Below are 12337 nucleotides of genomic sequence, written 5' to 3'. Positions count from 1 at the left end.
CTCTGCTGGGGCTGTGTTCTTGGCCTTTGATTTCTTTTTGCCCCTATTTTCTCACTTATCCAGAGGGAAGGCTTTCCAGCTTAGAGGTCATTGCTCCAATTTTGTGAATACTGAATTTCTTAATGTTCTTAGTTACTAGGTTTTGTTTTGTTTTGGAAAATCTCATCTGAAATTTGGTGACTTGTTCGTTTTACAGGAAGCCAAGAAGGGACCAAGTATATTCAAAACCTCCAGGGCCTGTTTGCGCTTCCCTTTGGTAGGACAGCTAAGCCAGCTCATATCGCAAAGGTTAAGATGAAGTTTCGCTTCTTAGGAAAATTAATGGCTAAGGCTATCATGGATTTCAGATTGGTAAGTTTAGGATTGTTTGCTTATCTGTAATTTTGTACAATGTTCTGTGAAAGTACTTCAGTTCCCTGCACTCAGTGCTGTGTGTTAGAGCTCTGCTGCTCTACTTCCAATGTGTGCACCAGCTGCTTGAGAGTTTTGTTTAAAATGCCAGTTCTGCTTCTGTAGCACACATATAAGGCTGTCCTGTGTCTGAGGTAACAGCACCCAACCCATTCCTTTAGTAGCCAGGGTTCAGAGTCCGGCAACATAAAGATGGCATTAATTGAAATTTTTTCAGGATTCAATTAGATTTTAATTCAGCAAGAAAGCCATGAGCATTGTAGGTAAACTCATTGAATTTCTGTTAGATGTTCTTGCGTAAATAAACCAAGTGATCAGTATTCATTAAGGTTTGAATATTTCTGGACTTTTCTTCATTTCCTCTTCTCACATTTTCTTACTTTATCAATATGAGTGAGACATTTTCATTTGATAAACCCACAAGTCTACATTCTCTGCAAAGAGATGTATACAGCTCAGTTATTTTAGAAGTTCTATCATTTTAATTTTTTGTTTTAAGTAAGTTCTTTTTACCTTCTCTGATTTCAAAATATTAAATGCATAAGTAGAATTGTATTGAGTTTACTTGGTTCAAAATAAAGTCAAAACACTTCATAGTGTTTCAGAGGTACTCAGGTAAAAACTTTAATGGATATTGTATGTTCATTTCTCTTTTTGTGTTATGCTTAAATAGGTTTCTTTAATAGTTTATTTTTATGAGCATTGATTGGTGTTTTGCCTGCATGTTTGCCTGTGTAAGGATGTCGGATCTCCTGTTGCTAGAGTTACAGATAGTTGTGAACTGCCATGTGGGTGCTGGGAATTGAACCTGGATTCTCTGGAATAGCAGGCAATGTTCTTAACCTCTGAGCCATCTTTCTATTTAAAAAACCTGTTTATAGGTTCTTTAACCTTCTAAAATGTTGACAGAGATTTGGGCCCCAATTTGTGGCTCTTGGTTTCATGTAAAGAGAAACAGTTCCTAAATTGCTTTTTTTCTTGGAGAGTATTTGACCTTTTCAAATGACCTCTTACAAACTAGTTGTGACAAAGTATGTTGCCTGTTCCCTTTCAGGTGGACCTTCCGCTTGGCCTGCCCTTTTATAAATGGATGCTGCGGCAGGAAACTTCACTGACATCTCATGATTTATTTGACATTGATCCTGTTGTTGCCAGATCAGTATATCACCTAGAAGACATTGTCAGACAGAAGAAAAGACTGGAGCAGGATAAGTCCCAGGTAGGTCTAGAGGAGATGGCCAGAGGGTCAGATCAGTTCTTTGTGTCAGAATTATGAGACTTCTTCACTGGTTTGTATTTGACCTAGTTAATTTGACGATAGTATTTACTTTGCTTTTTAATTTAAAAACATGTATTTATCTTTATGGGTGTTTGCCTGCATGTGTGTTTGTATATTAATTGCATGCAATGCCTTTGGAAGCCAGAAGAGCACATCAGATGCTGTCACATTGGAGCTAGAAACTGAAAGAGCAACAATTGCCCTGAAGTCTTAAGCACTGAGCCATCTGTCTTTCCCAGCAATATTTCATTTTATTGGAGATGTTTAATGTGTCCTTTAAACTAACAGAAGTATGATTTCACAGTGTACCCATGGTGGTCTCTAATAACAGCAAGTCCATGTCTTGACTTCTAAATATACTTCTAATGAAAGTTCAAAGACCACTTGTCTTAAATTTTAGATAATGAGATGCCTTCTCAGTAATTCTTCAGAAAGGTATTTCTATTTTTGTCTGCTTTCTCCTCTTCACCACAGGTTCTGCTTGCATTGCGAGTTTATACCAATACGCCTAGCTTGGAAATAGTTTTTAGTGGTTATTGACAGGCTGGGACTATACAGCTCAATAGTAAAGCACTTAAAATAGCATGTGTGAGGTGCTAGGCTCACTATCCAGTATTTTTAATAAAAGATTCATAGATGTCTAAGGTTTCTGTTTCGTCTCATAATCTTGATCCTCTATCATTATTGTGTTTTTAAATGTATATATTATCAGCTCATTTAGGCTAATCTGTGATTATATGTATGCGTATTGAATATCAGAAGAAAACAGGTTGTATTTCCTAAAACATAACATGGTGCAGTAGCTTCTATTTGTGTAGGTTTAACCAACTGTCATTTCATAGCTTATTTATTTGTATTAATGTGTATGTATGACTGCCTGTATGTAAGTTTATATACTGCATGAGTGCCTGGTTCCTAAAGAGATCAGAAGAGGGCATCAGGTCTATGAGCCATCATATGGATTCTAGGTCCCCTGTAAGATCAGCACCAGTACAGTTAACAGCTATCTTTCTAGCACTTTACGATTATTTAAGGTAAAATAAAAGCAAGCTAATAAAAGACAGTGTTGCACCTTGGTGGTACATACAGTAGAGACTGGAAGATAATTTGGAAGGGTATTCATTTTATCTCCCAGTTATGTTTATGAGGAGACAGTGTTTAAAGATGCTGTAACGGTTATTAGTATTAATTGTCAGCACCTAGGAGACAAGCCTCTGGGCATACCCATGTGGAATTACTTAGATTGAGTCTAGCCTCTGGCGGTGTATCTGCATTGAGTTTTTTGATTATGTTAATTGATATAGAAAGACTAGCTTGCAGTGGATAGCTCTATTCTATAAGCAGAGGTTATGTAAGAGTAGGGATAGTGAGCTGAGCATCTATGTTAATCTGTTGAGCTCTGCTTGTGACTGTGGCTGTGATATGAACAGTTCTCTCAAGCTCTTACCACTGTGACTGTCCTGGAACAGGCTGTAACTTGCTATAAACCCTGTCTCATTTAAGTTGGATTTCTCAATCATTTATCACAGCAACAGAAAAGAAACTAAGACACAATTTAGGTCTTTTTTTTTTTTTTTTAAATCATTTCTCTATAAGAACTAATCTTATGTTTAGAATTTGATCTGAAGTGACAGCTCAGCAGTTACTACTCTTCTCAAGGGTATCTAGGTTCGATTCTCATACCTCCTTGGTGTAGGTCACAGTCATCTGTAACTGTAGTTCCAGGAACCTGACAGTTTCTTAACTGGACACACAGTGCACATGTGGGTGAATATTCTGACAAAGAGACACATTCAGACACAAAAATAAATGGATACATGATATTATAAGAAGTTGTTTAGAATTGCATAGGTTTGTACTGAATAACTACAAGATTTTTGTTGTCTTTGCTTAGTCCAGAGATGTACCTTGGATATCTTCCTCAATCATTCTCCACCTGATGTTTTGGGATACATCCTTCATTGTGCCTAAATTTCACTGGTTGACTAGACTAGCTGTCCATTGAACTTCAGGGGTGATTCCTTATTCTTATCCAAAGGTTTGCAGACACTAGTACTTTAAACTTCTGTCACATTATTTAGCATGTATTACATACAAAATGGGAAAAAAGGAAAGGAGATAAAAGTTGTAGCATGTTTTGATTACCTCACATATACACAATCTTGTAAGATGTATGTACAGTTGGTGTCCTAACTTCATGTAAATGTACTATGTAGCCAAGGATTACTTTGAGTTTCCTGTCTCTGAATCCAAATGCTGGAATTAAAGATGTTTGTCACAATGTCAGGTTATGTAGTACTGACAGGTAAGCCATAAACAGCTGAGGTACATCCCTGGCCCACTGTCCCCTTGTCTTATAAAACATACAAATGGGGCACATTTTTCAGGCTCAGATTTGACCTGCTTGTTTACAGTGCTAGGGACCACACCTGCCACTTAAAGTCTGCAAGGCGAGCACTCTACTACTGAGCTTTAGACCCTTGACTCGGTAGGTTAGATTCTCACAAGATAATTGGGAATATGTTAAGTCTAATCTAGTATATAAGCCAGAGAAACTAACAGTCAGTCTATTCTCTTTAAACATGTTCTGAATGTACTGAATGTTATACACGACTACGTAATTGGGGTAGACAGTTGGGATCGCTTTGATCTGTGACAGGTTGTTTAGAGACAGGCTTATTTTATTTTTTAAAGTACAAAGTCATAGGTTTCTTAAGAATTTTTTCAAATGCATTATTGTACTTTACACATTTTTACCTTTCCCCGACTCCATTAACTTTCTTCCCCCAAGGTAGTATCCTTTCTGTTGTTGTATTGTGTGTATCTGCATGGGTAGGCCTGCAAATGTTCTATCTAGATTTCTCCTGAGAGCAAACTCCAGTATTTCTTGTGTTCCTCTCTCTTGACTTTTCTTCCATTTCATCCTCACTTGTTTCCCATAATCCCATCTGCTTTAATGAAGGGTAGTTCGAGAACTTCCTAATGAATCAGCATTAATTAAATGTCTTTATTTTTAGTACTTAAATTTTTGTGTTTGTCATTGAACCTTAATGCTGTAAAAAAAAAAGCATTTTATGTAGCCTTTTCCAGTTGTAAGCATTTTTAAAAATCCTGTGGGTTTGATGTGATGTGGCTCAGCTTTCTTGGAAGCCACCCACCCCAACTATACAAAGCTGTGCTGTGCTTTGGGGACAAGAAGTGAACATCTCCAGGGTGTGCTTTACACTTGAGCCTTGTAGGGGAAAAGTTTATTACACTGTCAGTAATTTTACAAATTTTATATAATTCATGGGTATATAGTTAGGCTTATAAATAATGGCCTAGAATAAAGAAAAGTTTTTTTTTCTTTTTTGTTTAACATTAAACAAAAATGTGTAAAGACTTTCTCTAATATGTGATTTGAATGTGCTTTCAGGGAGAAATTACTTCTCAGTATGGAAAATAACTCCAGCAATCTCGTTTCTCTCCACAAAAATAATTGTATTGATACTGAGGTGTTTAAAATGATTTCCTTTGTGATCCCAGCGGCTTGTTTAATAAGTAGTATATGACCAAAAATTTACTCGGGAACTAAAGGAACCATCAATTATTACAGTGTTAGGTCTTATTTTTGTGAATACAATATAATTTTGCATGAATTTTTGTGCTCTTCCTCTCTGCATTGAAAGACTAAAGAGAGTCTACAGTATGCTTTGGAAACTCTCACAATGAATGGCTGCTCAGTGGAAGATCTGGGACTGGACTTTACACTGCCGGGATTTCCCAACATTGAACTGAAGAAAGGAGGAAAGGATATACCAGTCACTATCCACAATTTAGAGGACTACCTAAGAGTATGTATTGTCTTTTTTCTGTGGGTCATGAGCCATAGGAGTTTGTCTTCTGTGTTTCTATGAAGAGGTGTGTTAGGGTTGATGGAACTTGATCTCTTAGCTTCTGCCTGTGTGGACCTTTGCTAAAGACCTTGTACACCACTGGGACCATTCTTGGAGGCCCTTTTATTTTAGCCTTTGTAAGCTTCTGTTTACTTTGTAGAGAACACACAAATGTTTTATGCTAAAACAACAACAAAGAAACCATAAGAAGTTAGCTTCCTCCACACTTTTAAAATAGACACAAAAGTCTAAACATAGAAAGTGAGACCTGTGGATAGATAGATGGACTTTGTGGATCATTGAAACACAATTTTCCACCCAGTCTCATAATCTGCTACCAAAAACTGCATATTGAGTAGGTCCAGCATAGTCCATTTTTATGATGACCCTCAACATTGTGAACTCTGTCTGCTGCTTACCCCAATGGTGACTTAGAGAAAAGTGACCTTAAATTTTATCCTGTGTTACCTCAAAGGACACAGTGGATTTCCTTAGCTGTTATTCACCCATCAAAGGCTCCATAATGATGGAGCAGCATTGTATACATAGATGCCACTTATCTTCTCTCAGCCTGGGAAGAAGCTCTAGAGCTGAAAGGTTGTATTTCGTATCTCTTTACTCTGCAGAAAACATGTCTGTAAAAAGCTTACCAGTTTTTTCTTGGTGCCTCATGCATCTTCCATTGGCCTGTCTTTAACCCTGATCTTGAATACCATGCATTACACTGCATTTTTCTCCTGTAAGAGAAGATATCAGCAAAAAGAAGTTATCACTTGTGTGAGCTACATTTCTGTCCTGTTTTAAGCCTTGGCAGAATTGCTTTTAAAATACTGATATAGGCACACATACCACACTTAATGTCTTTGTTGGGCTCTCCCCAAAGGTATTTACAACTGTAGACTTAAGGTTGCTAAATGTAGGAGAAACTATTTCCTGTTGCATGCAAAAATTGCAGGCTGTATTTTTCCATTTAGCGACGTTTAAAAGTTTACTTGGGTTTATACCTGACACGGGCTATAAAGAACATTGGATTCAAGCTAGAGTACTCATTTTGAAACCTTGACCTTACTTAAAATCTTGTGTGGGACTGCAGAGTCTCCGAAAAACTTTCACTCCAGTTTCTTTATTTATTTAAAAAGAGGATAATATCCAAGATTCTTGACTTCCCAACAGCCCTGTGACTCAAGTAATTTTTTAAAATAACTAATCAGGTATCTTCTTGTATTACCTGTTTCTTCCATCTATGGGGAAGCTGTGTTTCCAACTTATTAACAAATAATGTACAAACTTCTATATCCTTGCTTTTCTAAACATACTTTGTAACTGTTAGTTGAATGTTCTGTGTACCAATAAATTAATCAGGGCCACTGGGAGCTGAGTAAATTTAGGGCTGCTTTTTCTTAATCTCAATTTTGTTCTCCTGAATATCCAAGCTGTATCTGTTTCTAAGAAGAGGCACACACTGCAGAGGATGGTTCTCAGTACTTGACAATTTAAAAGTCAACACTCCACATTAAAAGTGTGGCTGGTTGCTAATTAAGAATTTTGAAATGTTAATCTTTAATTTCAGTAACATTTTAACCTCTTGGAACATTGTCTGGAACTTCTGGTAAGACAACATGATTCTCTTCTGGAAGGAGAGCTTGGGATTAAAGGCATGCACCGCCACCACCACCTGAGTTTATTTTTGTGTATTTTTTTTTAAGTTTTAGTTTTTAAGATGATTCTAGAAGGTTATTTACTATACTTTATCACATATTATATTGATTTGGAATTTTGTGGAGTTTTAAAAGTGTCTTCTTTTTGCAGTTGGTGATATTCTGGGCACTAAATGAAGGTGTTTCTAGGCAATTTGACTCGTTCAGAGATGGATTTGAATCAGTTTTCCCACTCAGTCATCTTCAGTACTTCTACCCAGAAGAAGTGAGTAGCTCACATCTAAAAGACATTCATTTCTGCCTGTGATATTGTAGCAGAATAGTTTACCTTATTGCTTCAAACCCTACCATTCTACAGCATTTTGGAGTAAGGGCTTGGAGTTTTGGGAAAGGCTAAGGAAATTTTCTGATTAAGGAAATTTGTTAAATAAGGGTGTTCTAGAGGCCTTGGGGTGGGGAGATAGGATCCTTGTGTGAAAGTAAAGTACAGCAGCATCATTCTAGTCCAGGCCACCCTGCTGCTCAGTGTGAAAGGGACTTGACAGAGTAGCACCCTGGAAGCCATGTCCTTAGCTACTTGTCACCCAAGCATGCAGTTGTTTCTTTACTAATTCTTTCTCCTTATTTCGTCTCAAAGCTGGATCAGCTCCTGTGCGGCAGTAAAGCAGACACCTGGGATGCAAAGACATTGATGGAATGCTGTAGGCCTGATCATGGCTATACTCACGACAGGTAAGTGTGGGATCTGCCTGTTCAGTTAATAGTTAGGGATTTAGAGGGAGAGGGATCAACTCACCACAGTTTGTGGGAAGTTTCTTCTAAAATTGAGTTTTGCTCAAGTTGTTCCATTAGGGTTTCAATTATGTTGACAAAATAAACTTTTAAAGTATGTTATAATGAGAGTTCATTTGTAACTATATCTGAAAATAGATATTAATAATTATAAGTAAGACTTGGTATATTGACATAGTGTTTTAACACAGAATAATTCTGTTCCACTTTTTGTTTTAGTCGAGCCGTGAAGTTCTTGTTTGAGATTCTCAGTAGTTTTGATAATGAACAGCAGAGATTGTTTCTCCAGTTTGTGACTGGTAGCCCACGATTGCCAGTTGGAGGTGGGTAGTGTCTGTGCTTAGCCTTAATTCTGTGAGTAAAAAAACATCATTTGTCTTTAGAGCTAGTCCATTACTTGGAGTATAGTATCTCCTAGTTATTACAATACTATTATGTTCCTAAGCTGCCAGCCTATCTGCTTAGGAGTATGAAGAAACTGGCAAGGAAATTCAGAGACTGCTTTACTTAAATAATAATAATAATAATAATCGGTAATACACAGGAATGTTGCTTAGATGAAGTTCTAGACTGTTTGCAGATTTTAAATTCTTTGTTGATTCAGATAAGAATACATTCTGGAAATAAAAATTGAACGAGTCTGCTTTGTTTGGATTTTTCCGTTTTTATTTTCTATATGGGTGTTTTGCTTGTCAAGTATTTCTGAGGCCAGAAGAGAGTGTTGGATCCTCCTTGGACTCAAGTTAGAGATGTCTGTTAGCCACCCTGTATGTGTTGGCAATTGAGCCTGATTCTTCTGGAAGAGTGGCCAATTCTCTTAGTCAGTGAGCCATCGTTAGCCAGGAGAGAGGAGTACTTTGTGTGGGAGTTTAACACTAGAACAAAGCAACGATATGTCTTGTGATAATGGTGACTTTTTAATAAAATTAACCAAATTTCTGGAACTCTTCCTCTTAACTAGGGTTCCGGAGTTTAAATCCACCTCTGACAATTGTGCGGAAGACATTTGAATCAACAGAAAACCCAGATGACTTCTTACCCTCTGTAATGACTTGTGTGAACTATCTTAAGTTGCCGGACTACTCGAGCATTGAGATAATGCGTGACAAACTGTTGATAGCAGCAAGAGAAGGCCAACAGTCGTTCCATCTTTCCTGATCACAACAAGAAATCAGTGTCTGCCTGTTACAGCAAAAGAAAAAAATCATGATTTCTTTTCTGTGTGTCACCTGAGTCAAGGAAACATGTTTCTCCTTCTTGTTGTAGGAAAACGGCTTGCAGATTATAATTCATAATGGCCCCGTGGACTTAAAGTGATCAGGCCCTAAAACGTTGTTGTGATGAAGTTTCTTTAGCAAGTTCTTGTTTAAATTATCATTTATTTGATGAGTGAAGTTTTTAACTTGCTTTGCTGTGTGAAATTTCAAAGGGATGTTTTTTCAGGCTGGAACAATAAAAATGTCGCTGTGCAGTTTAATTCTGGGCTGTGTGTATCCATCTAGCTAAGTTTGCAGTTTGTTTTTTCCAAAGACAACTTGTGTACATAAGTACAGACATTAAACTCTTGTGGATTTAACAACTCTAGTTTAGTAAATGGGTTCTGTGTGCTTTCCACCTCTCTAATTTTCTTTTCTTACTTCATTACTGCCTCTGCAGTTCATACACATTTGTATTTTCTTTTTCCTTTTTTTAAATAATACAACATGAATAGTTAAGACATTTTCATTAGCTCTGGGCCTTGTCATACTCAGTTCTTTCAAATTAAAATACAATTTGAAATTTATTGAATTGAAATAATATTCTCAATATAATTCAACCTTTGTAACTAGCTAGGTAGGAGGCAGGCTTTTCTTATAGCTTAGGTTATAGTTACAGCATCTCCTGGCTTTTTGCCAAGTGACACTAGACCGGTCTGTTTACATGATATTTCCTTCACTCTGGTAAGGAGGCAAGAAAGTGCATTTATTTTTCTGTGTAGGTTAAAGGTCCACAGCTTGGACTGGCCAGCATTTATCTTATTGCCAGACCATTTTAAAATGATAGAAAGTTTTAAATGAATTACTTTTCATTCCGTGTTGGAGTTTTAAATGATTTTTTTCCTTCCCTTACTCCTGTTTTAAATTTCTGTTCTCAGTCTATATTTTCCTCTCGTCTTCTCCCAGTGTTAATTGCAGACGAACTGTTCAGCCTTTGTCTCCACACAGATCAAAGCACCTGTAAACAATGCTGTCCATTTGTTTGTGTGCTCATTTCTCAGATCTGCAGTAATCCATCAGGTTAATGTTTTTACCTAAAAATAAAATAAGTTTGCTTCACTGTTTTTGTTTATAGTTCTGTGCTGTGTACATGCCCACCTGTCTAAGATAAGCACTTAGGGTGACGTTGCAGTGTGAGAAAGTCACTGTGTGCCACAAGTCCAGCCGTGGGGGGCTCTGTTTACAGCTTCTTGAACACAAAATGTGGAAAGAAAATGGGAGCTGATCCATTCCTTCCTAAGGCTCAAATGAAGACTAATAAATTTGAACTCTGCCTTCATCTCCTTCAAAATGAGATGCACCATCTTTTTCTTTCTTTCTTTCCTTCTTTCCTTCCTTTCTTTCTTTCTTTCTTTCTTAAGAAAACTGAACTTTGAAGAAACTAATTGTGCTGACTGTATTGATACAGAGCCCTCTTCTTTATCCCATTGCCCCAAAGGAAGGTAGTGGCTTAGTTTACTGCTGTGGTGACTGTCTTTCTACACTGACCTTGCCTTATGTGGAAACATCCCCTGCTGACAGAAATCTCTTGACAGTTCGCCCAGTAAGGAGGAAATGAGGCCAGAAGCTTCTCTGCTTACAGAGACTTCTAAATGAGCAATGTTACCTGGAGAGGGGAAGGGAGTTGGGTTCTGCAGCTTCACCCTGTTGGCCAGAAGATCTGGGCCCTGTTGTCTCCAGTTCTGGTGTTCTACATACTGAGCACAAAGTTTTTTGTGTGAACATAGCATTTTGTTCCTCACTTTTTAAAGATCTGTTAAAATGTAGACATCTGTATAAAACAGTGATGTTTCATATTAAAATAATCTGTATTTGCATTTTACACCTGTGGTGCTGGCAGATTTGGCTTCGTTGATATCTTGCATCAATTGAATGCTTATGATGGTTCTGACTGGAATATTTCAGAGCCGGAAGTCACTGAAAAGCTTTCTATCATCAATTTACTCTGTTCAGTACTTGGGACCTGTGGCTAATTTGGGGTCAGGAAGACTACATTTTAAAGCACTCTCAGCAGAGGCCTTAATTTTGCACACTAGGGAAATGTGCCCTTGGTTTGCTGTGCTCCAGTCATCTCTAAAGGTTTGGTTTTCTGACCCATTTTTGTTTTCCCTGTTGTAATGAGAATATTGTCTTGAACTGTCGTGCTCTGTATGATTCTTTGAGAAGTGGTGGTATATAGGTGTCAGTGGTATACAGCATTGACATTGCTGTAGCTGGTATCCACAGTAAGTGGTGGTGTACAGGTGTCAATGGTATACAGTGGTGGTATATAGGTGTCAATGGTATACAGTGGTGGTATACAGGTGTCAATGGTATACAGCATTGACATTGCTGTAGCTGGTATCCACAGTAAGGAGTAACCTGGTGACAGGTCACTGGAAAGTCCCAGTTACCCAAACAGTAATAGTGGGCAACTCATAGCACTTAACCACGTCGGAAAATTGGCATATGCCGAGAAGTTAACATGAACAACTAATGGCAAGAAGAAATTCCTTAATGCTTACAGACTTGTTCAGTATCAAGGAGACATTCTTCAATAGTGGAAGAGGGAGTTTTATTTTTACTACAAACAGACTCACAACCAAACTGAAAAGCAACTGCTCATCTCTGTAAAGTGTTTTCTTTCTCTTTTGATCTGAAACATTTATATGAACTGCTGGAATAATGGAACTTCAGACTACAAATGTGTATGTAAAACTGCATCGATGCCCTGACTTCCTATTATATTTTTAATAAACAGCGTTATCCTTCATGGTTAGTTTTGTTATATTATGTACAGCCAGAGGGTGTTTCCTGGAAGGTGGTGTGTGGAAGGTTTTTTGGAAAGCTACTTCTGGTAAGTAACTCGGGGGTAGGCTGCCTAGAACACTGCTGAGAGTGGAGCAAGGTGTTCACTGTTCAGGGACTCCTATGCATAGGTGAAGCCTCTGCCTTTGCAGTTGTCGGAAACACTTGACAATGTGCAGCGACAGTCTTTTGATGACAGATATCCTGACTGGCTGTTCTACCCATGACGAATGTCCACATAAAGTCTACCTCTGAAACAAAAGTTATCTGGGCTAGTAA

General features: G+C 37.7%; 1 protein-coding gene across 11 annotated transcripts in view; it reads left to right on the top strand.

The window, feature by feature from the left end:
* Trip12 (thyroid hormone receptor interactor 12) overlaps positions 1 to 12023 on the top strand; it is a 120688-nt gene extending 108665 nt beyond the window's left edge. For all 11 annotated transcript variants that reach the window (XM_041650034.1, XM_041650040.1, XM_041650037.1 and 8 more), the window contains 7 exons: positions 197 to 351; positions 1466 to 1630; positions 5359 to 5523; positions 7375 to 7488; positions 7861 to 7955; positions 8235 to 8338; positions 8977 to 12023. In XM_041650034.1, coding sequence (XP_041505968.1) covers positions 197 to 351; positions 1466 to 1630; positions 5359 to 5523; positions 7375 to 7488; positions 7861 to 7955; positions 8235 to 8338; positions 8977 to 9173 — 995 coding nt within the window. In that variant the 3' untranslated portion in view covers positions 9174 to 12023. The remainder of the gene's footprint in view (positions 1 to 196; positions 352 to 1465; positions 1631 to 5358; positions 5524 to 7374; positions 7489 to 7860; positions 7956 to 8234; positions 8339 to 8976) is intronic.
* Positions 12024 to 12337: the final 314 nt, after the last annotated feature.

This window comes from Microtus oregoni, unplaced genomic scaffold (assembly GCF_018167655.1).
Source record: "Microtus oregoni isolate MIOR12 unplaced genomic scaffold, Mior012 000004F_ref0000308, whole genome shotgun sequence".
Lineage (NCBI taxonomy): Eukaryota > Metazoa > Chordata > Mammalia > Rodentia > Cricetidae > Microtus > Microtus oregoni.
The sequence above is the reverse complement of the archived record's forward strand: the minus strand, read 5'-3'. Positions and strand labels throughout refer to the sequence as shown.